The following is a 26,992-nucleotide window of genomic DNA, read 5'->3' on the forward strand; positions in this document are numbered from 1 at the left end:
TTTAACTGTAACTAACAATTGCGATTAGAGATTAGAGCGACTGCAAGGTCGCTATCCACCTAAATTCACTGCTCAAAAAAACCCCATTTCTATCGCCGGTCTCTCAAAAACCCTCACAGGGACCAAACCCTAGTTCAGCGACCATGGCGACCAACACTCCGAACTTAGAGTGCCGGATGTACGAGGCTAAGTACCCCGAAGTGGACCACGCGGTGATGATACAGGTGAAAAGTATGGCTGACAGCGGCGCCTATGTTTCGCTCCTCGAGTACAACAATATCGAGGGGATGATTCTCTTCTCCGAGCTCTCTCGCCGCCGGATTCGTAGCATCAGTAGCTTAATCAAGGTGGGCCGAATCGAACCCGTTATGGTCCTTCGGGTTGACAAGGAGAAGGGTTACATCGATCTCAGCAAACGCCGGGTCTCCGAGGAGGATATTCAGGCTTGTGAAGAGAGGTATAATAAGAGCAAGCTTGTTCACTCCATTATGCGCCATGTCGCGGAAACCATGCAAGTCGATCTCGAGGTTAGCTCAATCTTCCTTCGTATTTGCCAATAGCTATGCGATGGCCGAGACGTGGAATTTAGAATGTGATTTGTGCGAGTTAATATGAGGTGCCTGGACTCTGTAAATTTGAGGAGCATTAAGCATTTGCAATTTAATTTTCAGAAGTAGGAATGATTAAGTAGGCTTGATATGAATTTCCGCATAAACACTCTTTAACCCTTTGTTACATGAGGAATTCCTTGTTAGAAGTTATGTAGCTTGTTTAACATGCGTTATAAGCCATTGTTATAACACTTTGTGAAGATTTATGAGGAGTTTTGTGAAGCCTAAACGAATGTAGCTTTGCTCATGAATGTGCTACTTAATTCTTATAGCTTTTTTTGGTGTGGATTTGGTTTTGCTTCATTTGAAAGTTGGAAATCTGAAGGAAAGCCCTTTTTGAAGGGCGGGAGAATGCATACGGAATTGCTCTTCCTTGCATACATGCCCTATCTGTTTCTACTTTCTCTTCTTTGGAAGTGAGCTTATATTTATATGTGTTTGTATTCAACTACACTTGGTTAGCTTAATTGGTTTAAGTTTGAAAAATATGGTTCCGGTTAGTTGTGTTGCTGCTCTTTGTGCATTACCTACTTTCTGAATTGATGTTGAAGCCTTGTTTCAATGCTGCATGGTTATACAAACAGTTTTATGTGAGAATATGTAGTAATCCACGTTACTTATAATTGCAGGATCTTTACATCCATGTTGGTTGGCCTTTATATAGAAAATATGGTCATGCTTTTGAGGTGAGAATCATCAATATTCAAAGATTCTGTTTGCTATCCACTAGTTAATAAATATTTGTAACATGTTACTTGTATGTTTTTTGGTTTGCTTCCAGGCTTTCAAGTTGGTTGTTAATGATCCAGATTCTGTTCTAAATTCCCTCACCCGTGAAGTTAAAGATGTTGGCCCTGATGGGAAGGAGGTAATCTTTGCTTTTTTTGATGTTCATATGACTACTTTTTTTGCATTGAATGGTAAATGAGATTATATTATGTTATTATTCTTTTAGGTAACTAAGGTGGTTCCCGCACTATCAGAGGAAGTTAAAGATTCTTTGGTAAAAAATATTAGGAGAAGAATGACACCACAACCACTGAAGATTCGGGCTGATATTGAGATGAAATGTTTTCAATTTGATGGTGTTCTTCACATTAAGGTTTTTCCTTTTGCATTCTCATTGCCGTGTTAACCAGATGTATTTAGTTTTTAAAAGTAGCAATATAGTGTATGTTACCTAGAATTGAACTTTTTTTTTTTCATTCACTTTTACAATTCAGGATGCAATGCGTAAAGCTGAAGCTGCTGGTAATATCGATTGCCCTGTTAAAATTAAACTTGTCGCCCCTCCAGCATATGTTCTCAACACTCAGACTCTTGACAAGGTATTAGCTTTTGTGCATAGGCATTGTTTAGTAGCCTGGATATATCCTAAGTTAAGTGGGGAATGTAGAATGAAAGCAGACCTTGACAGATACTCTGGAACAAGAAGTAGACATATCACATACTTTTCTCTATTTCTTAAATAGATGTGTATATACAGTCATGGGCATCAAGTCTTACATGCTAGATTGCTAACCTTCTTCTGCCTCTTCTTCAGTTTGCTTCATTTGTAAACTTTTTATTCTTGAACTTTATCATGTAGATACATTTAGTTCAGTTCTCCACTGCCAAACATACTCCCCCCACCCCAGTGCCTATGGATGGTATATTACTTTCAACCCCACAGATTCTTTGTTTTCTCTATGTAGAATTCAGTGTAAAATAAAGCCTGGCACTTGAACGTCTCTACTGCCACATCTCTGCAGCTGTTTCTCTCATGCTGTACTTTCCTTCATTTTCTAATGTGCCTGCTCCTTCCCTTCTTATCAAAACTTGACCTACTACTGCCTAGTATTGATATATAATGTCAATTGCTCCTGTATTGAGCATTAAAATAGTAATGTGCACATTTGTGAAGCCATTTCATGCCGAATATATGTGATCTGGATTTTCTGGTTTTAATATGGCCATTTTTTCATTTGTTTGTTGGCTGCTAGCTGTGTCATATATTGATTTTCCTACATCCAATGTTTTTACGTGACTTATGGTGTGCTGTATTTCCTACTGCAGGAGCAAGGCATAACTGTCCTTAATCAAGCAATTGCAGCTTGCACTGAGGAAATTGAGCGTCATAAGGGAAAACTCACTGTGAAGGAGGCTCCTAGAGCGGTGAGTTGCTGTGATTTCCCTGACATACTCAATGCTCAATCTAAAGAAAAGAAAAACACTCCTAGTATTGAAATATTGGATTTATTTTTAATTATGGTCTTATTTACTTTTTGCAATGAGGCTAATGTGATCTTTATTTCCATCGCAGGTGAGTGAAAGGGAGGATAAACTCCTTGCTGAACAGATGGCTAAGCTAACCCGTGAGAATGAGGAGGTCAGCGGTGATGAAGATAGTGAGGAGGAAGAAGATACGGGGATGGGAGAAATTGATGTGGAGAACTCAGGACATGGCATAACAGAATGAATACTCCGTTTAATCCCCAACTCAGAAGATACACTTCCAATATTGATGCAGCACTCTCCATACTACTGGGTGGATGTATACAATTTTGAATTTTGTCAAGCATTTTTTTTCTTTTTATAATTACCTGTTTCATGTATTCATTTAGCAGTTTTACAATGTCTTGCTGACAAGTAGCACATTCTGGAGCTGTTTATCTGCACATATGTTGTGCATTTCTGCATTCTATTGTGTCCAGATGCCGCAGCTTTGCATCATCATTGATCTATTGGTAATTATTTCCCAACATTTTATTCTGTGTAGTTTCCTTTTCTTGTCCTGTTGTTACAGTAGAAATTGAATTAGAATTTAGAAATGAATCAAAACCCAGAGGTGGCTATTTCATACCCAAAAACGTTATACTCCTCCGTACAAAGCATCAGAAGTACACTAAACATTGTGACCAAATACCAAAACATATGACACTCAACCAAAAACACTCCTTAGCAGGCTGCATTGTTATTATAAAAAATTTACAGCAGCACAGGAAAACCATTTTCACAAGTCAAGTACTTCTGTACTTGACATACCAAAAGCTAAGCTAGTAGGATACAGGGAATGCATAGAAACTGCGCAACGATGAAAGGCGAAGCATTAGAGCTTAGAAGAGTCTTCATCGCAGCTGGTAAGATGTGCAAAGAAGGTTGGCTTGGTCTTCAACAAGGTTCATATCCGCAACTGAAACCTTCCGGCTATAGCACTTATCGTCATCTTTGTAGGTGTACGTTTGCTGCATCGTGGCTGTACCGGAGAGAACAAAGTTGCCCTCAACATCCAACATTCCACTGCATACCTGGCTGTTTGACACTTTACTGCTGCTGGAATCTCCGCTCACCTTAACGCTCCATTCGTTCTCTAACTCAGTTCTTAGCGAGCTGGAATTCGCCTGGTTCCCGGACTCCGTTTTGGTGATGAGTTTTAATGGGAATTTCCTCTTGATTTTTATCTGGGAGATCTGTGTGCCTATTTCCCCTGTAACTCTGGTTTCAACTTCGTCCTTGATTTTCTGCTCCACCTTCTTGTGTGTAGCGTCGTTTTCGTACTTGATCTCGTTCTCCAACTTCAGTTCTTGCTTAATGGAATACGTGAGGTTTCCCTTTTTGGATTTCACCCACCCCGCGTACTTGCTCGTCCTTTCCATTTCAACCTTGAAGGAGCCATCCAGTCCTTTGAACTCAGTTTGAAGCTCCAGCTCGAACTTTGGGGCTTCCGTGTCGATAACTCCCGCCTGGATTTTCTCCGTGCCGTGTTCTAACCACAGGTGCAGATTCCCGCCCACAAGCCAGTACGGGATGGAATTCGCTACGCTGAACCCTATTTTGTGCGGCTTTCCGTCGAGCAGTAGGGCGAGGAATGGCGTCAAATCGATTTCGTAAGATGGAACGTTGAAAGCCCCAATTGAGACCACCGGATCCCAGAACAGGGGATTCACTCCGCCGGCGTATATCACCGGGAATGGAACCAGTGCGCCCACCAAGCTCCTGTCGATCGTCACCAGGACTTCCCGGTAAGCTCCGTTCCCGTTCACTGCATCAAAATTGTTAGTTTTTGAGTATGAATCTGGAGGGTGCGAGTACCAAAACTCATCGTTTCCGTGTGAAGTTGCGTATATTTCCACTGTAGCTTTGTATGCGTTCTGAGGAATCGTAACTTCTTTTGAAACCACTTGCGCATCGGTATGAATCGAGAACCAAAATCCGTGTTCTCCTTTCGCCGAGATCGGAATGATCGAATCCGCCGGTCCGTCATCTGGAACCGGCGGATTCATCGGTTTGTCCACCGTCATAGCGATCGGATTTTCCTCAACCGTCTCGGAACTGCGAACGCAGTTTCCGATCGCCGTCGCGCCTCTAGTATCGTAATAGACGAAAGTAACGTTGACGTCAAACACTCCGGTGAAAACGTCGTTGACCGAATTCTCCAGCATGACCGCGAGAGAGAGCTCCTTGCTGTTCAGCAAAGAGGAGTATTTGGTGACGTCCTTACTGACCTTCCAGTAGACGCCGTTAGACCCCGGCTGGGGGGTGGTGGTGCGGAGCAGCTCCACCCCGTCAAGCCACACGGCGGCGATGCGATCTTCCTGATCGCTCCGGCAGGCGGCTTGGAACTCCAGGACGACATCCGTCCAGCAGCACTCCGCCGGCGGGGAGTACTCCGCCGTCACAGGCGGTTGACCTTTCGTGTCGCCGAAGCTGTGAGTGAGAAGCGGTAGGGCGCATGATGGGAGCTGGCTAGTGACGGCCAAGGGGCGAGTGACTTCGAAGTACTGCTTCGGAGCTTCGCCAGGCGGGACTGGAAGCTGTTTGATGAAATGCTTCTCGTGCGCCGAAGTGAGCGTAGTGATTAAGCCGGCGATGAAGAAGAACAGAGCGAGTAGTGCGAAAAGCTTCATTTTTTCGTGCACTCAGATTTGACTTTCAATTCGTTATAGTAAAGTGCGAGATCCAACGTTTGATCTCAAATTAATAGGGGATACATAACTGGGGAAAATAGCATTTTTTCCCCCTAAGTTATATATTTATAGCATTTTTTTCCTATCATTTATTTATGTAAGCACATTAGTCCCCTCAATTATTTTAAAAGTGGTGGTTTTTCCTCTTAATATATTAAATTGATATTTTTACCCTTAAAGTAAATATTTTATTTATTTTACTTCTCCAACAAATTATTATGTATATGTAGCGATTACCACGGTTCAGTTCGAACTGAACCAGACACTATACCAATCGAATTAAAAGTTTTCGGTTGTAATTCAGATCTAGAACCCAATATTTTGATTTCAATTTATTAAATTTAAGAATAAAAAAACTGGATCATGAACCGTGAACCGGCGGTTCCGGATCCGGTTCGCGATTTTGAACCGTCTTTATTTTAAAATAATCTAAATTCAACAATAAATGTATTTTATTTTTTTCAATTCGAAACATGAACCGACCATTCCAGTTCGAGATTTTAATAAACTCTAAATATCGCATTTTGATTATAAATTGTAATTGGAATATTTTGGTTTGGTGCTATAGTATCTGTTTGATTTGAACCAAATTATAGTAATAATTTGTTGGAGAAGAAAAATAAATGAAATATTTATTTTAAATATTTATTTTAGGGATAAATATGTCCATTTAACGTTTCAGGGGTAAAAAAGAACCACTTAAATAATTTAGGGGAAAAAAGTACTATAATAATTTAGGGGAAAAAAAGTACTATAAGTATATAACTCAGGGAGAAAAGTGTCATTTTCTCTAACTGCGATTTTTGGGAAAAAGTGCCATTTTCCCTAACTGCGATTTTTATTTTTATTTTCCTCTTTTATGAATGAAAATATTAAGGGTAAATATATAATCTAATCTAAAATCTATCTTTTTTAAAAAATATTTATTTATTTAGTATTATTGACTCAACACCATCAATATTCAATAATGTTACATTCTTTCAAGGAAAGCAGCAGATGTGCTATTTGATTTGTTTGACATTTAAAATCTATCTAATAAAATAAAAATAAAAATAAATATAAAAAACTTATAAATATGAATTGAGGTTAATAACCCTGAGTTATGTCTCTATTCCTATGCTTATTAAGTTAATATACATCGCATAAATTTTTCTTATATCTTTACATTTCTATTAGTATATATATTATATTAAATTTATTTAATCATTTAGAATACCTAAACTTTTTACTTTTAACAATTAATAATAATTTCATAATTATTACTCAAATTATTAACAATGCTTTTAAATATAATATGAATTTTATAATTATGAATTTTATGACTTTTAAATAACTTTGTAGGTTTGAGAGTAATTCTAAAATTAATTTGTAAAAGAAAAATGAATCTAGTAGTAATTCGTAAAATAAAAATGAATTTTGCACTTCGCAAATTGAGAATAAGGGTTTGTTTGGAAACCCAAAAAATGATTTTCGGAAATTATTTTTCGGGTTTCTGGTGTTTAGCTAGGCTAAAAAATGAAAGGTCAATGAAAAATGAGTCAATTTTTCCGGAAAATGACTTCCCTTTTTTTTTAGGGGAAGTCATTTTCCATTGTTTACTTCCCACGCTGAAAATCTGGCGCCTCCAACATTCATCAACAAGTCCTCCTTCAACAAACCCACAAGCACACAAGCTTCAACCTAGTGTTGTCGTTCGTCTTTGCCGTTCACCATTGTCGCCGTTCGTCATCTCCGTTCACCGGCCTCCAAAGTCGCCGCCGTTGCCAAGCCCAGCGCCACCACCTTACTTCCAACCACCGTCTCACCCCAGTGAGACCATTGCTGGCCTCTAAAGTCGCAGTCGCACCACAACACGACGCAGATCTCGATGAATCGTTTCAGCCGTTCAGTAAGCTCTGGTGGAGGATCGCCCACCTCCATGGACGTCTCAACTAGGTGGAGACTCCCACCTATTCAGAACGCCGGCGATCTGGCTGTCGGTGCCGGAAAATGAGCGAAAGCAGTTGATGAAGAAATCTGTTTCTTTTCACCGGAGAGGAATGGTGTGGATCTGTGGGTCTAAAAATTTTATAATAATAATAATAATAATAATAATTGTGGGTCTAAAAATTTTATAATAATAATAATAATAATTCTTGTGGGTCTAAAATTTTTATAATAATAATAATAATTCTACTCATTTTCCGGAAAATTAACCAAACACACTAAGACAGTTTTCAAGAATGCAACCAAACACTGGAAAATGACATGTTTTCTGAAAAATGACTCATTTTCCAGAAGTCACTTTCCTGCTTTCCAAACGGACCCTAAAGAGAGATCAATATTGAGATTATTGAATTATTCCTTTATTTAAGGGACAATTTGACATAATAATGAATTGTCCATTTATTTAACACCAATTTGACGGAATAACAAACAAAGTATGAGCAAAAACACAAAAGTCTAGGTAACCAAAATCGTTTAAGATAAAATTAAAAAAAATCACTATAGTTAATAATCATTTTGGGTAATTACTCGTCTCTTATATGAGAAATCGATGAAATCTGAAATCACGATTTCTTCGAACGACTGGCAGTGCGTGAGAATTTCATGGACGACAATTGTTCGTATGTAGGAGTAATATTTTGTGTAGTACCTTCCATGTATTTATCTTGACTGGGTTATGTTAGTTCCAAATTAAACCTGCGATTCCTGTTGATAAGGATAGCGACATTTGCGTCGTACCAGTTTCTGCTAATCGCCACATAGATAGATAAGATAACACAAACAAAATACCTACTGTCCGACACCGACAGCAACAGAATTTATACACGGAATGTGATGCTAAATTTTAATTTTGTGATTTTTTTTTTCTAGAGTTATTATAAGTTTTGGTCCATAATTATTCTTTTATTAAGATAATAATAATCAAATATATCACTGAATTTTGTCAAAACATAGAATTAAGTTTTTGAATAAAAAAAATAATTTCAAATAGACTCTCGAACTTGATAGAAAAAAAAAGTATAATTCAATCAATTTTAATTTTTATTACATGTAATCACCAGGTAATTAATTGCTAAGTTGAATGTCACTCCATGTTTTTCTAAGTAATTTGGATGCCAAGTTGTAATAATAATTATTAACCTTTATTATTGTTGTTGTTGTTATTATTACATTTGTCATTATATTTTGGAAAAAAGGTCAAATAGGCCCTCGAACTTTAGCTTAAAAGTCAATTAAGTTCCTAAACTTTTTAAAGGTTCAATTACACCCATCAACAATTCACAATTCATTTAGGTGCAATGAAGCCCAAAAACAAATTAATGACCTGCTATCACAAGTCATTAGGGTTCAGGCCACCTTCCAGCGAATTTTCTGACAAAAAAAAAAAAAAGTGCCAGCAACTGACCCAGATTTGCCAAAAATTTTGCCGGTCACTTCTTTTGTTGAAAATTTCGTCGGTCACTTTTTTTTTTTTTTTTTGCCAAAAAATTCGCCGCAAGGTGGCCTGAACCCTAATGACCTGTGATAGTAGGCCATTAATTTGTTTTTGGGCTTCATTGCACTTAAATGAATTGTTGATGGGTGTAATTGCACCATTAAAAAGTTTAGGGACCTAATTGACTTTTAAGCTAAAGTTCAAGGGTCTATTTAACCATTTTTCCTTATATTTTTATTAAATATTATTTTATACAATTTTAATATTTCAACATTAAGAGTGTGTCTGGTAGTAATGTGGAATTTGAATAATTACGAATATTAATTTTTAATTCTGTATAACCCTATAATGAAATAAATATTTTAAAAATATAAAAACAAAAAATCAAAAAAATAGATCCTAATATAATGACATCCAAAGCATTAATATGAACCAAAAAAATCAAAACAAAAATCTAAAAGTACTAATCCAAATTTAAAAATTACATTACTAGCAGATAAAACAGAATGATACCCATTTTTAAACAAAAATCTAAAATGACCGAAGCGTAATGAATTGGAGCGATTTTTGCAACCACACGCCCACAGTAGACATATCGAACAACAACAACCGTTGTACATTGAAATCGTACGCCTGCGTTTGTACTATGTTGAAGGCTTGAAGCCGATACCTGAGCCAGCAATCATCGACGACATTAGGCCAAAATTCAAAAAAGACAGATATCTTCGTTCGTAGGCCCATAATCACCAATTTGTCACAACTTTAATTACTAATCTCTGCACCACATTTTTTTTTTTTTTAAACCGCACCACATATTTCTTGTTGCCCACATAGTTTCACTCCGCCTTTTCCCCATTCCTAGGGGGTGTTATTATGAGTAATACTGTACCAATACTCGCCGAAAAAAATTCACTCTCGCTGAGGAGGATATACATTGAATAAGGACCACAAGTATGTACTTATGTAAATCAGTCTAGCTCAAACTAAAAAAGTTAATAGACTAGAGGATATGCACTAGATAAGGAACACAAGCATGTAAATCATCCTAACCTTTTCAAATGCTGATAGGCCGCTGCCATTAGGAGTTGAATTTAGAACCTTGTGATTATTAACCAAATAGTTTGACTAACTTAGTTGAGGTTGTCCTTAGGGGACATTTGGTTACGATAATCTGAGTATCTTGTTTGGTTCAAGTTATGATATTACCTGGTAATGTTATATTACGTTAAAGCTGAATATAAGATTTTAAGTTTAACTACAGATTGAAGCTACCTATTGATTTTCATGGTTTGATATGTTCAGTTGCGGGCAACTTAGACTAGTCTACCTGTGGTTACGTTCTTTGATAGCTATGATCACAATGTGCAGAGTTTTTGTTTGAATTTAAAAGCCTCTTACCGCTCCTACCATGAACATTGGTGGAGGAGGCAAATCGCATTATGTGTCTCCACTGGCCTATGTTAGACTCCAAATGCTTGTACATTAGTGTTTACAACCGGATCGAATTCATACTTTCACAAAACCCTACAATCATTGACAAATCAAAACTTTATAAATTTTACACTTTCATTTTTCTTTTGATTGGGAAGAAAACATCATAATGATGAAATGAATAGATGCTCTTTTACTCTTAGCTTTTTGAAAAGTAGTTATACAAAAGAAAAATCTCATCCTAATAGTGCCCTATGAATGAAATTAGACAAATGAGGCTCTCCCAACCCTGCAAATATCACATTTACTAAATGACATGAATGATGACATGGAATAAATAAAATTGTTTTTTTTTTTTATTTATCGCCATCCGTATTGCAAACTTGCATTTCTAGCAAGTTTGCAAAGGACAACAATGTCAGTCTTTGTTGTACTTTGGTATTGCAAGGCTATCATTGCATTTGTCATTTTCTTTACTTTTTTATTATTTTATTATTATATATATAATATAAAATGAAAGTGGGACCTATTTTTGGAAGTGAGAGAGATTTGCGAGTATGAATAGTAGATTGATTTGTAAATAGGATGATGTAGGAGTGTGACCCATTTTTAAGAGTGGGAGATATTTGCAGGGATGAAATTAGCCTAAAACATTGATTGCTACAGAACACATTAGTCTTCTGTCTACCCACTTTTTCTCACTTCTAATTCCTTATTCATATTTACCTTCCCCTATTCTCTTTCTCCAAAATTCTCACTTTCCGTCAGTTCGACATGATAGTAGAGAGATAAGATATGGTGATTTACCAGTTCATTAAGTAAGAAAATTAGTGCTTAATGCGTACAAGAAAAGAGAGATAACATATGGTGATTTAACAGTCTATTAAGTAAGAAAATTAGTGTTTAATGCGTACAAGAAAATCATCATTTGGTATACTCTAACACTACGATTGTCAAATTTCGATCATGTGTCCGTACCGACAATTCACCTTCCCCTATTCTCTGCTTGTATTGTTTGGAGGTTTTTACAAGTAATTTGCTTCATCAAGACTAGTATTATTTAATTTGACATATCTACTGAAAATTAGTTATTAGTTGAAAATGCTTAAATGCATTATGATTAAAGTCAAAGATATAAGATTAGATTTCCGGTATAATTAAACCAGAGAATTGAATTACGCTTGCTTAAGCAGCATTATTGCATTGATTTAAAAGCTGTGAAATATCCTCATAGTTGAACAACCTCGCTATGGAAAGGGGAGTTAAGCCTTTGATGTTTGTAGCGTTGACGTCGGCGCCTCTGTTGATCAACACCTCAACCGTCTGAGCGCAGCCGCCTTCCACGGCCAGGTGCAGCGGAGTGTGGCCGCCGGCGTCATGGCACTCTATGTCCGCCCCGAAATCAACCAGAATCATCACCGCATCTTTCATTCCTTTTATGGCCGCCACGTGGAGGGCCGTCAGTCCGTATTGATCGCAGAAAGTAGTGATTGCCCCCTTTTCCAGTAGCGACTCCAGAAGCCGTAGCTCTCCTCGCCTCGCCGCTTGCACCACTTGCTCTCCTCTTTCAACAATCTTCACAATCCCCTCCTGCCGCCCATTACAAAAATTATTGGACCGTTTTCATTACAAATAGAATTTAAAATCTTTTAATTGAATTACTATTTAAAGGCTGTTGCAAAAATCCCGTCTATAGGAGCTAGATACTGGCCGACCACCTAACCTATTATCATAATCGCTCACCTAGGCGGTTGGCCGACTAAGCGGCCGATTAGGGGCTGATCCATTAGGCCTCTTAGGTACCGCCTAGTCCGTTGACATTGTTTTGAGTGGAGTAACTTTAAATTATTCAAATCTAATATTTTTTAGGTGAATATTTAATATTCTTGTACTAACTATTAAGGTATTAAATAAATATTTTATAATTATCAAGTTTTAAAAAATTAAATAAATTTTAAAAAAATAAAAAATACACAAACGTCTAGACATGATAGCGCTAGTTATTTTCTCAACCATGTTTAAAGATATGCATGGAATAATTTTCATCTTATGACTCCGAGCAACAAAAACTTACAAAAAGATGAATTAGTATATGTTATCATAACTAATCGATTAAATTGTTTTGTTAAAACTCAAACTTATAACATTGCGATTACCAAAATTATCTTGACTAACATTGTTTTGAAATTTAAAATTGTATGATTTTTAAGATAATAATTTGATCAACTTATTAGGTCTTTTTACAATTATTATTATTAAAATTTTATTATATATACTCTTTATTTTTAATTTTTCACTTTTACTTTCTAATATGACAATTGCTAATTAGTTATTTTCAGTAGGTTGGTTTCAATAAAAATATAAACATTAAAATTTTGTGAAAAAATTAAAATTGAGGGTAAGTATATGTGTCAGAGTTGTATATGTGTTATTGACACGTGTAATTCGGGTATACAACTTACGTGTCCCTTATCTCTTGCGACGTCAATAGGCGAGTGTCCTAGATTGTCGGTCACGGTGGGGTCCGCACCCATCTCAATAAGCATCTGTACCATCTGATAATCTCCGTTAACTACAGCTCTGTACAAAGCGGTTCTCCCGTCGATGCTACGCGTGTCCACCTGCGCTCCTGCACTCGCCAGCACCTTAGCAGGACCCAAGTGACCTTTACTCGCCGCTAAGAATAACGGCGTCTTTCCCTCCTTGTCTCTACAATCCAACGACCCAGAAGCGTTGCCTCTCACCAGCTTCTCAATCTCGTCCGTCCGATTGTGCGCCGCGGCAATGTGTAACGCCGTCCATCCCTTCGCCGTGAACCGGACGTTATTGAGGCCGGCGCCGCCTTTCAGCCCCGCCTCAAGCAGCAAATCCACCATCTCGTCCGAGTTATCCAGCTGAGTCGCGACTCGGACGAGTGACTCAGCTTCCCCAGTCGGCAACGCGGAGAGAACGGAGCGCTGTTTCCTCACAATGCCTCTGACGGCTTCACAGTCTCCGACCATAACCGCATGTTGAAGAAGAAACGGGCCGACGAAAGCGACCTTGAGCTTGACGTCGTGGATGGAGGCGTGGGGGGTTTTGTTGAACCAGGAGTGTATGAACTCGGAATGAGTCGACTCGGGGGAGACAGAGTTAAGGTCAGAAGCCAACGCGGTTCTGATGAGGAAACGATCGGAAGGGGAGCGTGGGAATGTTGCGGGAAGCTCATACTGGGGCTTGAGGATGACCTGGAAGGTGGCAGAGCGAAACGGCGGGACGAGTCCACTCGGTGGGTTGACCAGGAATTTGTGAGGAGAGGATGTTTGGACCTTGAAGGCTACGGGGGCCGCCGCCGTGAGTGAGCGGAGGGTCACGGTGGCTCGGCATTTGGAACCCAACGCAAAATCTATGCGTATTTCTTGGTCCACAACTTCCACCAATTTCACCATTGCTCCTAACTATGAAGAGAGCCTCCAAATCGAAGATGAATTACATGACGAGGATGAAAATAGGAGTTGGATTTGCCAGTATCGTCGCACGTGATAAGAATATACGGAATATTGGTGATGTTTTTTTTTTTTTGAGCAAAAATTTTAAGTTGAGTATAGGCTATTTAGACTTGTTTACTTTTTGTAACTCCTTGTTGAGTTGTTGGAGTTACAAAAACCAACGGTTGTGCTTGTTTTAATAAAGTCACAATGTTAACTTAGGTGAACCAAGCTACGGCAAATTATCTGTGAAATCGTGTCCACCTTTTAAAATTGTCATAATTGTGAATATATAGTTTAAAAATTATGAACATAAAATTTTATACTTATAAACATAGAGTTCTATACTTATGAATATAAAATTTTGTAATAGTAAATATAAAATTCAATAATTATGAATATAAAGTTCAAAAATTATGAACATAAAGTTTTATAATTATAAACATATAGTTTTATAATGGGAAAATGACACTTTTTATCCCTGAGTAATATACTTATAGCACTTTTTCCCTCTCAATTATTTAGGTAAGCACATTAGTCCCCCTTTTCCCCCCTGATATATTAAATTGACATTTATACCCTTAAAGTAAACATTTTATTTATTTTACTACTCCAACAAATTATTGCGTATACGTAGGGATGACCACGGTTCGATTTGAATTGAATTGGATACTAAAGCAATCGAATTAATAGTTTACGGTTATAATTCAGATTTAGAACCCAATATTTAAATGTCAATTTATTAAAATTATCTATCAAAAAAATTGAATCTTGAACCGTGAACCGGCGGTTCCGGATCTGATTCGCGATTTTGAACCGTCTTTATTTTAAAATTTTATTTTTTATTTTAAAATAGTCTAAATTCAACAATAAATGTATTTTATTTTTTCAGTTCGGAACATTAACCGTCCGTTCTGGTTCACGGTTTTAATAAACTCTAAATATCGAATTTCGATTCTAAATTGTAATTGAAATATTTCTGTTTGGTTGCTATAGTGTTTGTTTAGTTTGAACCAAATTATGGTCATAATTTGTTGGAGAAAAAAAAATTAAATATTTAGTTTAAGGGTAAATATGTCCATTTAACATTTTAGGGGGAAAAACAGCCACTTCAATAATTTAGGGGGAAAAAATGCTATAAGTATATAACTCAGGGGGAAAAAATGTCATTTTCCCTTTTATAATTATGAACATAAAACTTTGTAATTGTTAATTAGAGTTTGATAATTGTGAATATGGAGTTCAAAAATTATAAACATATAAATTTTATGATTATGAACATAATATTCAATAATTATGAATATAGAACCTTATCCATCTTACATTGTGGACATACTCCCACAGCATAACCATTGCCAAGCTATTAGGTGGGTTGGTTTAAAAAAAAAAAAAAAAAAAAGCTATTAAGTGGGTTAGAAACTTAGAATAGTAGTTCAGGCCCAAAACTATGACTATCTACTAGGGCCATAGGAGTGGATTGCACTATGAATTCTAGTTTATGGGTTTATGTTTTGTGTGTTTTGAGTTCTAAATTTTGTATTAGAAATAAATTAATAATTGTGTTTTGTATTATGAATTTATGTGTTATGTTGTAAAAAATTGTGTTTATAAAAACAAATTATGTACTCTTTATATTGTGATTTTTTGTATTTTGTGTTATAATATTCTGTACCTTACATGTATATATTATTTACCTTGTTGTTTTAATTCATTGTCCATGATGTAAATTGCCATAGGAAATGAATTTCAATTGCTAAAGTTTCATGCAATCCTTATACTTGAGGATCATTGTCTATTTTACAAGATGATATTAACAATTCAGTAATAATTTGATATACATATTCATTTTTAGTGTACTACATATTTATTTTTTAAATATTAAAAAATAAATCTTTAATACATTAAAAATAAACTTTTTATATATTAAAAGTAACATTTATTAGTCATTTAACATAAAACTTGAAGGCATTTTTTTTAATTTTTTCCTCTCTCCTTGTGAGTGCTTTCCTCTCTCCTTGTGAGTGCCTTCTCGTCTAGGTTTTCTGAGCTTTGTGCCGTGCGTTTTTCCATGGAGAAAGGTGGTACTAGTGGCTTGGCGGAAGCGTATGAAGCTTTGGCCATTGATGATGATGAGGACGGCGTGATTGTTGAAATTGACGAGATCCCGAAGCCTAGCTACGATCTCCGATTTGCGGCGGTGGGTCGTGTTGTCACTGAAAGACCGGTGAAACTTGTAGTTTTCCGGGATGTCATGGCTACGGCATGGCGGCCAATGAAAGGGGTTTTGGTTCGTGAACTGGGGCAGAAACGCTTCCTGATTGTTTTCTATTGTGAAAGGGACATTTCCAGAGTTATGAATGATGGGCCATGGACGTTCGACCAGAATTTGGTCTTGCTCCGCCGGGTGGTAAATGGTGAGGATCCTATGGAAGTTCCTCTGGATATGGTCTCCTTCTGGGTCCAACTTCATAAACTACCTACGGGGTTCATGTCTGAGAGGGTGGCGAAAGTCGTGGGCAACTATGTGGGGGAGTTTGAGCAGTCGGACAAACGGAATTTTGATGGAAGTGAACGTCAATTCATGCGCGTTCGGACGAAGGTGGATATTAAGCATCCTCTGAAAGCAAGAATGAAAATGAAGAAACCGGGGGGGGGGGGGGGGAGTGGTTCTGGGTTGATCTCCGCTATGAACGACTACCGTCATTTTGTTTCGAGTGTGGGATTATCGGGCATGCAGATAAATTCTGCCCGGAGGCGGCGGATAATCCTATGGATGGCGGAAGTAAGCTGTATGGTGTGTGGTTGAGGGCGGGTGGCCGGAGAACGGGGGTGGCGCCGGAGAATAGGTGGCTTGTACTGGAGGAGCCGGAGGTGGCGGGAAAGGCGGTTGCAAGCGTAACAGATGGTGTGTTTAATGAGATTTATGAGGGGGCTGTGATGGAGCGCCGTTTTTCCGAAAAGAAAGGAGAGGTGGGGAGTAGTGAAACTGTGAGAGAGGGAGTAACGGTTGGGGCAATGAGTGTGGGTTTGAATAGGGAGGGGGTCATAAATGAGGGATTAAATGGTGAGGGAGAAAGTGAGGGGGTGGTCATTATTGAGGCTAAAAGAAGGCGTACGGATGGTGAGGGGAGGGTTTTAAATGATGTTAGTCCTATGACTATTGAGCAGCAAGACTCTTTTTCTTGTGAGGTGGGCCCTGGGATCCAGGCCCACCCGACCCAATGAATATTTTAAGTTGGAACTGCCGTGGGCTGGGAAACCCATTGGTAGTTCAGTTCTTGGTGGGCTTAGTTTATCATAAGAAGCCCCAAGTTATTTTTTTATGTGAAACGAAGATGGATGCCCGACGTCTTGAACGGGTGCGAGTAAAACTTAAGTACGATAGTTGCTTTATTGTGGATGCTACGGGAAGAGGGGGGGGGGGGGGGGCTCGCGCTCCTCTGGAATGCAGGGGTAGATATTGAAGTAAGGGGGTATTCAAACCACTACATTGATACAGTGGTCAAGAGTGATTGGGGGGGGGGGGGGTCACGTTGGAGACTCACGGGTTGCTACGGGGAACCTGATCAAAGCCAGAGGCGTGAGACTTGGGATCTCTTGAGGTACTTATCCACTCTAAATAATTTGCCTTGTGTTTTGCTGGGTGATCTAAACAATTTACAGTGGGATTGGGAGAAAGAGGGGAGATTTCCGTACCCTAGGTGGTTGCTTAGGGGGTTTGGGGATGCTGTTAGGGAGAGTGGATTATCCAATTTTGGGTTTGATGGGTGCCAATATACTTGGGAGAAGGGGTACATGCAATTGGGTGAGGGAAAAGCTCGATCGAATATTGGTTTCGGGTGAATGGAGAGATTTATGGCCACACGCTAGAGCAAAGTCGGTGGAGGGCAGCACGAGTGACCATATGCCGTTACTTTTGACAGTGGAGGGGGGTGGACCGGTGAGAGTGGTGCGGAGGCCTAGATTCGAGAATAGTTGGGGACATATTCCGGAGTGCAGGCAGGTTGTGGAACGGGAATGGGATAGATTGGAGGGATGTACGATCGGGGAGAGGTTGAGCGAGTGTGGTCGGGGAGTGTGGAATTGGGGTAAGGGCCAGAACAAGGGTGAGGTTGAGGTTATTCGGCGGTGTAAAAAATGAGATGGGAAGGCTGCGGGGCTTGCGGGATGGGGAGAGTGTACGACAGTTTGGGGTTGTCCAACGTCAATATTTGGGCTGTTTACGAAATCAGAGTGATAAGTTCAGGCAAAGGGCGAAAGAGTTGTGGTATAGGGAGGGGGATAGTAACTCTAGATTCTTTCATAACTCGGTGAATACAAGACGTAGGAGGAATCGAATTGCGGCCCTAAGGGATGAGAGGGGTGTGCTGATTCGGGATGAACGGGAGATGGGAGGGATTATGGTGAGGTATTTTTCTGCCCTGTTCACGGCTGGTGGAGGAGATGTGGGTCAGGTTGTTAACTATTTGGAGAATCGGGTTGATGAAGGTCAGAATGCGGCTTTGGTGAGAGAGGTCACGGAGGAGGAAGTGAAGGCTGCCTTGTTCGCGATGCATCCGGATAAATCTCCAGGACCGGATGGCTTATCTCCGGGATTCTTCTAGAACTATTGGTCTATTTTAGGCCCCGAGGTAGTTTCCTTTTGTTGTCTGTTTATGAATACTGGAAAGATGCCGGAGCAGGTGAATGATACACATATTGTGTTAATTCCAAAATGTAAAACCCCAGAGAATATGTCTGAGTTTCGCCCTATCTCTTTATGTAATGTAATTTATCGCATTATTGCTAAGGTTCTGGCCACTCGCCTGCGTGTGTTGCTGGACTCTATTATTGACCCTGCCCAGAGTGCTTTTATCCCGGGGAGGTCGATTGTAGATAATGTGCTTATTGCGTTTGAGTCAGCTCACTGTTTGAAACGTCAACCTGGGGATAGGGGTGGTTTTGGGGCCCTAAAAATTGACATGAGTAAGGCTTATGATCGGGTTGAATGGGTTTTTTGTGTCAAGTGCTTACGAAGATGGGGTTTAGTGACAAATGGGTGGGGATTATGAGGGAGTGTGTGTCCAGTGTGCGCTATACGGTGTTGGTGGAGGGGAAAGAGTGGGGGCCAGTGGTACCGGAGAGGGGGCTAAGACAGGGGGACCCGTTATCACCTTATTTATTTATCTTGGTAGCGGAGTGCTTAAGTGTTATGTTGAGAGTTCGGGAGGAGGAGGGGATGTTGCACGAGTTAAGGGTAGCGAGAGGGGCTTCGGCAATATCCCATCTTTTCTTTGCAGATGACTGCCTGTTGCTCTTTCGGGCAAACAATTTTGAAGCCGAGATTCTAAGGGATGTTTTGAGAGATTACGGGATGGCGAGTGGGCAGGAGGTAAATTTTGATAAATCATCTATAGTGTTTGGACGGAATGTGCATAGGGAGGATAAGGAGGCTGTTTGCGGGAGTTTAGGGATTGGCGAACAGCAGGGACATGGAAAATACTTGGGTCTACCTGGATATGTGGGGAGGAAAAAAAAGGAAATTTTGGGGTTTGTTCGGGACCGGGTTAGGGCTCGGGTTATGAATTGGGGGAACCGTTTCTTGTCTAGAGGGGGTAGGGAGGTGCTTCTAAAGACTGTTTTGCAAAGTATACCAAATTATGCGATGAATGTGTTTCCTCTCCCGGTGGGTTTAAGTGATGATCTAGAACGGATCATGAATTCTTTTTGGTGGGGGTGTGAAAGAAGGGAAAGAGGGGGAATAAGGTGGAGTAGGTGGAGTGATTTGTGTGTGCCGAAGAAGTATGGGGGTATGGGTTTTAGGAGAGTGCGGGAGATGAACCTTGCGATGTTAGGAAAACAGGGGTGGAATTTTCTTACTAAACCAAATGCTCTAGTTACAAGGGTCTTTAAGGCGAGATATTTCCCAAAATCCACTTTTTTTGCAGGCAAAAAGAGGTTCAAATCCGTCATATGTGTGGTCTAGTATTTGGGGAACACAAGAGTTGGTGAGGAAGGGGGTTAGATGGAGGATTGGAAATGGTGAGGGGACTAAAGTTTGGGGCGAATACTTGGGGGACATCCTTATGTTACTACACCGAGTCAGGAATACTTGGGGGATCCGTGGGTGAGTTCTTTGATGCGTATTGATGAGAATGAGTGGGATCATGGGGTGGTAAGAGATATTTTGGAGGAGCGGGATGCAAATTTGGTTTTGAGTGTACCTTTGTCGGCTAGGGGGGGCCGTGATTCTCTCTTTTGGAGTCGGGAGCAAAATGGACTGTATTCGGTGTGTAGCGCATATAGGTTGGCCTCGGGGGAGTTTGGACAGGGGGACGGGGTAGCATAGAGGGGTATATGGCGGATGAGAGTGCCACCAAAAGTTAAATGCTTTTTCTGGAATTTATGCACGCTTCGGCTTCCCACCAAAGATGCTTTACTGTTAAAACACGTACCTTGTGATCCTGTTTGTGTGTTGTGTGGAAAAGCAAACGAGAGCACGGTTCATCTTTTTGCTAATTGTGAATTTGCGCATAAGAGTTGGCGTGTGTTAAATGGGGACTGGAATATGGGTTATATTGAGTCTATTCATGGGTGGTTAGATGAATTGTGGTCTGGAAGCTTATCTATTATGATGATTGAGCAGGTGGTGATGGTGGCGTGGGCAATTTGGGAAGCTAGAAACTCTATGGTTTGGCATTAAAAGGACACGGACCCTCAAACTATGGTGTGTTATGCGTTGTCCTATGCTCAGAATTGGCGTGAGATCAGGGGAAGGGATGGTGATGTTTCAAGGGGGGGTTTGCTTAGTGTTCGGGACGGGCAGGTGAGGGTGTATGACCCTGGGTGGATTCGTGTTACGGTGGATGTTGCAATGGATTATAGAAGACAGCGCATGGGGTTTGGATGGAGTGTCTTTAACTGGGATGGCACGGTTAGGGGAGTGGTAATGTTTGCTAAGCATGGGTTGCATACGGTAAAAGAGGCGGAAGCTTTAGGAGCTAGAGAGGCACTAAGTTGGATTAAGAGAAAGGGGTGGGAGCGGGTGGTCCTTGAGACCGATGCTCAACTAGTCACAACGGCGGTGGCGGGGGGACGGAATATATCACCTTTTGGCTTAATTGTGAACGACATTCGGGAGCTTTTAAGTCAAATGCCTATGGTAAATTTTCGCCTTTGTTCACCGGCAACATGTTATGGTGTCTCATTGTTTAGCCAAGAGAGCTCTATATTGTGTAGAGGAGGGTCGTATGGAGTATTTTGACTATATTCCTCGTTTTGTATCCATTCCTCTATGTAACAATACTGGTATCTTTTAATGAAATCTGGTTATGGTTTGTTCAAAAAAAAAACATAAAACTTGATAGTTTCATCATTCATGAGTGCTTATGCTTATTTTGTAGATTTTTTGTTCTAAAAAAATAATATTCTTGAGAATAAGTTATTCATATTTTATAAAATTCAGCTTTTATGAATTTGATCTTTTTTCCGTACATTTCATTGGATGGGAAAATGGATCAAATTATAAAATCAAACCTAAGGGCCACACTAGTGTATTATAATGATTTGAGTGCTATTGTAAAAAAAAAGAAAAATTGTAAGCAATGTTTATTAAAATCTTGTATTTGTATTATAATATTAATTAATAATTACAATATTGAATTGATTTTTTTTGGGTGTATATAATTAATATAATATCAATTTGAGCAAGAGAAGAGTGATTAAGAGATTCTTAAGTTCCATTTTGCACTGCTAAGCAGGCACACAGAAGACACGTGGAGTGCAGAGAGAGCTATGGCACAGAAATTGTATGCCTTTCCAAGTGACTTTAGCAATTAGAACACAATTCTCTGCATTCCCCTATGCTCTCTACCTGCTAGCGTATCTCGTTCTGTTATGGCGGGTATATGCACTTAAACGCGCCCGGACTCACACATCACACATACTCTCTCTCTCTCTCTCTCTATACGTACACATATAAGCATCAACCGCCAGTAACTCCATTTCTCTGCAAGTTCTTCGGTGTTCAAAACTCTGCACTTCTGCAGCTGAAAACGACGATCAGATGTTCTATTCGCGTTTGCTTCTCGCTCGCAAAGCTCCTCTCGGTCAAATATGGTGAAGTTTTATCTTATCTTATGCTTTTCCGCATAATGCTAGTCAGTTTTCGTTTCTCTTGTATTGCCGCCATTGATTTTTGAGCTCAAATCTGTACTCCGTTGTTTCTCTGTGTGCTTATGAAGGATGGCGGCGACTATGCAAGCAAAATTGAACAGGAAGAAGCTAAACAAACTGAACATTATTAAGATATGGTAATGAGCTTTTTTCTTCGATTCATTTTTTTACTCTCGAATTCGTTTCTAGTGCATTTTGGTTCACTGATTTCGGAAATTAAATTATGCAGCGAAGAGATTTTGAATCCGTCGGTTCCGATGGCACTGAGACTTTCCGGAATACTCATGGGTAAAGTTTCATAAAATAGAAGACGGTTTTTACTTTTTAGCTCTGCAATGCCGCTTTCATTATTGTTGTTTTCAGGTGGAGTTGTGATTGTCTATCAGCGAAAAGTGAAACTTCTTTATGGTGAACATTTGCCGAGCTTTTCCGCTTATTAATTTTTCGGTTTAAGTTTTCTATGGGAAATAATTCCTACTTACGATTTTGCTTTTGTTGCTGGAATTTTTGTTGTTTCTGCAGATGACGTGAACCGCCTTCTGGTAAGCGTCGATTCTTCACAAGCGCTGTATCCTCCTCTATTTTTCACCTTTGGATTTTTTTCAACAAATTTAATGAATATTTCGAAATTTTTAGGTGGAACTGAATGAAGCTTGGAAGGTCAAAGCTGTTACACTCGATCCTACCCTGCATCCCAAAAATAAAGCACAAGCCAAGTGAGTGCCATTATCTCCGGCATAGTTTCGGCGTACTTTAACCTGATCTTTAGTCACTTTCAGGACAGACGAATTTTAACATCCGTCCAAATTAATAACTGGGATTTATTAATTGATATTTATTAGTGGTTACATAACTATCATTGAATCATTGATGAGTATCTGCTAAATTTCCTTTTGATTTAATGGTGATATTGATTATTTGAAGGTATGAAGCTGTGACTCTGCCAGAAAACCGGGAGGATGATTTTGGATCAATAGAGCATCAAATTCGGCATTCCAACACAATCAATATGATGGATTTCCAGCATACCTCCTATGCTGCAGTGGTTAATTTTGAAAAACACTTGCTATTTCAAATTTTCAATTGAAAAAAATGTTAATTAAAAACTTACAAAAAATGATTAGTTTTGTTTCATGTTCATTCCATATGTTTCTTGTTGAATGTTGCTCTTGTTTTCACCTTTTATTCATTCACTATTAGCATCATTAGTTAATTTCAGTTATAGAGATCTACTTGATAGCTACTTGGTTAGTTAATTTCAGTTATAGAGATCTACTTTATAGCTACTTGGTTATTGCTGATTATGCTTCAGGACTGACAAATTGTGCATTTTTTTATGCTTGATTGGAAATAAAACTCTACTCCATAATTATTTTTTAAAGACAAATTGCATATTGGATTTAATCTCAATAATACTTTGTTTGTGTAGAGTCTGGATAATGTGGAAAATCCTTACATTAATATCAATCTAGAAGAAGATCCAAGCCATGACTTCCATCAAGGTAAATATAATGAGCCTTGGTAGGATGGTATAGTACTAATACCATGATTATCAATTTTCTTGTTACAATCAGTTTTGATAATCCATGTCCTCCCTCCAGTTGACGCAGATAACATTACCTTACTTGATCGGTTTGACTCATATCGTGAAGATACAGATCTAAACAATCATTTTGAAAGGTGAATTCCATATTCACTTTAGTTAATCTCAACTTTTTAGTTCCCAAATTCTAGAGTTACTTAATTTGTTTCTGTTACAAATGCAACAATAACCCAATTCTCAACAGGGGTTTCTATAGGCTTTAGTTTTACTGAAATAGATTGTGCATTTTCATTCTCACGGTAAAACAGCACTTTTATTTATTACTTATTTTTATTTTAACTTCATGGCAGGTTTGATATTGAAGTAGATGAGACACTGACAAATCTTGCTGATCATGACAATACTCAAATCCCAGATACTCTCATACCATCTCCACCTAAGCACTGTAGACATGAGCAGCAGAATGGTGAGCATCAAAAAACATTTTATGCGTGTGTGTGTGTAAATGCTTTTAGACTAATTTCTTTATATTGGCAGAGAGAATGATTTGTGGTTGAGCATACATCCTTTACAGACTAAATATTTTTCAGTTCTTGCAGCTGATGAGATTCTGGAACAATATCCTGAAGATCTGGCCAATCAGAAATCTGATGAAGGAAAAGGAGATATTCAGGTTTGTTTTCCAACATGAGTAACTAAATAACAGACCTATAAAACAAGAAAAACTCTGCATAGAGTCTGGTAAAATGAAAAACTAAGAGCATTTCTGGTTACTCTTGTATTTGAATATTATACTTAGCAGCCAAAGGACCATATAAGGCCAGTTCCACCTCGACAGAAAGCAAGAAAGCCTAGAGCTTTTACCATGGATAATGATCAGATTATCATCCCTGGTCACATATATCAAACTTGGCTTCAAAATTGTTCAGATATAGTCTCAAGAAGAGGAAGAAAGAGAAAGGTATGCCTCTGGGGTCCAAATGATAAAATCTACTTTTTCAATGCCTTTGGTTCCACACCTTCCACTTGCCTTAAGCATAGTTAGTTTCATTTACAAGATATGTTTCAATAAATAGTAAGAGTAGCAGAAATGGTAAGAATTTATCACAAACAGACATTTTCATATGGAATTTAATTGAACTCTGCTAGGAAATCTCACTCTTCAACTACACATGTCAAATTTTCTATTCTTTCTAGAATTTGGATGCATTTTCAACTATGAAGGTAGCCAGGCTCATGGAGTTGCCTCCTCTTGTGCTAATTGAGAGGCTATTAACAAAAGGGAGTAGAGAAGTTCATTATCCAATGCCTCTTTTAAACCTATGGATGAAAAGTACCCAGCCTCCACACGATTCACCTTCTGGTTAGATAGTCTCATAAATCATTTTTTAGATTCTTATTGCAAACATGAGTCGTAATAGACAAATTCTACTTCATGTGCAGGAAGGACCTCTGGCATCCGACCCCCTGAACCATCATCATCATCTCCATTAGAAAGAAATCCTTTTCCAGATCTTTCAGGAAATGTAAACTAATTTTCCTTTCCAAAAACTTGTTATTAGGTTTTCAGTTATCTTTTTGCCTGATTGAGTATTTTGGTTATGTAGCCCTTTGAGGATTTTCAAAGTGGAGTAGACCCCCAAATGATTGCTTCTAGGGAGAAACAAGTGGATGATTTCAATGAGATACCAGATAATTTCGAGAAGGATCTGAGAAACAATGTTCCAAACATAGACACAGAACTAAGTGACGCTAGAGGAGTAAGCAAACCTACTGTTAATGATCCAATGGCCACACCAGGAGGTTCTGGTATACTAAATTATACTATGTTTGACAATTCTAGCATTAACCTTGGGACTCAGTGAAGTAAATTTAACATTGTTGTGGTCTTCAGGGAATGGAATCAGATCTATCCCTAGCTCAGAATCTGGACATGGCTTCCCATCATCCAATTCTGACCTCAAATTGGGGAGGTTAGTTTTAATTGCGTATTTTTTTTTTAATCTTCTTTTAATCCAGGCAATCATAATTATACTCATTTGAAATATTATGTGATTAATATGTCAATTGAATTCACAATTATTTAGGTCCAACAGGAAGAGGCCCTACTCTTCATCCAGGCATAGCAGCAGTAGCCTTGAACCAGTAGCAGAAAATGGTCCTGAAGTAAACCTTAAAATGAAGAGATTATCTGAACTGTCTGAAACTGGTTTCACACCTGGTAATGGTATACTGATTACGCTTTCTTCATTGACTTGTAACCTTAGTTGTAGTTGTTCTGGTCCAGCATTTCAGTCATAACTTTGTTGTTTTCTTTTTGCAGACTTGATAGAAACTGGACCAACCCAGACACAAAATCCAACTGTTGCCCAGCCTTGTGATAAGATAACTGATTCTATTCGCATGTAAACTAAACTCATGTTTATGTCTTTCTAAAATTCACCAGTTTTAACTATAAACTCAGATTCATTATGTGATCAACTAATTTTTGTTAGTTGCATGATGATGCCCACAGGCAGCTGAAGACTCATTTCAATACACCCGGTTCACCAGAGGTAGAATGTTTGAATGACTTGACTATTGGGATGAGCAGGAAACAGGCAGCATGCATGTTTTATCATACTTGCGGTACGCATATCTCTGTTTCCTCCTTGATAAGGTTCTGAATTCATTATTTTTGCACTAATTCAAATCTGAAGATGAGTTGTGTTGTTTGTACTCAGTTTTTGCCACAGAAGAGTTCATTAGAGTTAAACAGGAGACGGCATATGGAGAAATTTTTATTTCCAGAGGTGCGAAGATGTGACAGTGTTGGGAGATCCTTTGCATCATTCCCAGCTCATATTTACAAATGAAGAATGCTACGGCTACTCTAACTTTTACTCTACATTTATACTTTTGATATAAATATATTTAGTAAGATTCACAGGATAAAAATGTCTTATCATAATTTGTCATTTAAGCAATAAAAGTGGTAAAAGTAATAGAGAGGATTTGAAAATATGTGTAGAAGAACTCTTTACAACCTATTTGGTATTTATTGTTTTAGCCTTTTACTGAAGTTAATCAACTTATTCAGTTTTATTCCTAAAACTTATATATATATATATATATATATATATATATATATATATATATATATTCTCAATCATGCTAGATGATTTTAATAGTTTAATGTTAAATTGCAGTTCTTTCCCACTTTTAAATAATTTATACTGTCCTATCAACATATATATATATATATATATATATATATATATATATTTGAAATTTATTGTTATTTTCTCTAATTCTTATAATTTTAGAGTTCTATTACATGTATTCCCAAATTCTAATACTTTACTTGTACTTCATGACATGACAAACAAATATTGATTATTTTCATCATGTGGGTCCCAAGAAATATGTCTACATCAAGT

General features: G+C 38.4%; 4 protein-coding genes across 4 annotated transcripts; 2 read left to right on the top strand and 2 right to left on the bottom strand.

Annotated features, from left to right (window-relative positions):
- On the top strand, window positions 1-3,292 carry LOC109148066 (eukaryotic translation initiation factor 2 subunit alpha homolog). The gene is made up of 7 exons (XM_019295819.1): window positions 1-527; window positions 1,241-1,297; window positions 1,393-1,479; window positions 1,567-1,713; window positions 1,835-1,939; window positions 2,667-2,765; window positions 2,914-3,292. The coding sequence occupies exons 1-7, from the start codon at window positions 144-146 to the stop codon at window positions 3,067-3,069; spliced, it is 1,035 nt and encodes a 344-aa protein (XP_019151364.1). The 5' UTR covers window positions 1-143; the 3' UTR covers window positions 3,070-3,292.
- A 131-nt stretch (window positions 3,293-3,423) lies between these two features.
- LOC109148063 (peptide-N4-(N-acetyl-beta-glucosaminyl)asparagine amidase A-like) lies at window positions 3,424-5,548 on the bottom strand. Its single transcript, XM_019295817.1, has one exon. The coding sequence runs from the start codon at window positions 5,495-5,497 to the stop codon at window positions 3,719-3,721; it is 1,779 nt and encodes a 592-aa protein (XP_019151362.1). The 5' UTR covers window positions 5,498-5,548; the 3' UTR covers window positions 3,424-3,718.
- A 6,011-nt stretch (window positions 5,549-11,559) lies between these two features.
- On the bottom strand, window positions 11,560-14,003 carry LOC109148065 (serine/threonine-protein phosphatase 6 regulatory ankyrin repeat subunit B-like). Its single transcript, XM_019295818.1, has 2 exons — window positions 12,872-14,003; window positions 11,560-11,999 (listed from the first exon to the last, which is right to left on the bottom strand). Exons 1-2 carry the CDS (start codon window positions 13,835-13,837, stop codon window positions 11,595-11,597), a joined length of 1,371 nt encoding a protein of 456 aa, XP_019151363.1. The 5' UTR covers window positions 13,838-14,003; the 3' UTR covers window positions 11,560-11,594.
- Window positions 14,004-21,920: 7,917 nt separating this feature from the next.
- Window positions 21,921-26,589, top strand: LOC109147823 (sister chromatid cohesion 1 protein 1). The gene is made up of 20 exons (XM_019295480.1): window positions 21,921-21,973; window positions 22,099-22,167; window positions 22,260-22,318; window positions 22,394-22,438; window positions 22,553-22,572; window positions 22,667-22,746; window positions 22,955-23,075; window positions 23,460-23,532; window positions 23,632-23,710; window positions 23,924-24,039; window positions 24,164-24,246; window positions 24,376-24,534; window positions 24,771-24,936; window positions 25,017-25,099; window positions 25,181-25,420; window positions 25,452-25,546; window positions 25,670-25,794; window positions 25,897-25,978; window positions 26,089-26,201; window positions 26,297-26,589. Exons 1-20 carry the CDS (start codon window positions 21,921-21,923, stop codon window positions 26,377-26,379), a joined length of 1,944 nt encoding a protein of 647 aa, XP_019151025.1. The 3' UTR covers window positions 26,380-26,589.
- Window positions 26,590-26,992: the final 403 nt, after the last annotated feature.

This window comes from Ipomoea nil, unplaced genomic scaffold (assembly GCF_001879475.1).
Source record: "Ipomoea nil cultivar Tokyo-kokei standard unplaced genomic scaffold, Asagao_1.1 scaffold2036, whole genome shotgun sequence".
NCBI lineage: Eukaryota > Viridiplantae > Streptophyta > Magnoliopsida > Solanales > Convolvulaceae > Ipomoea > Ipomoea nil.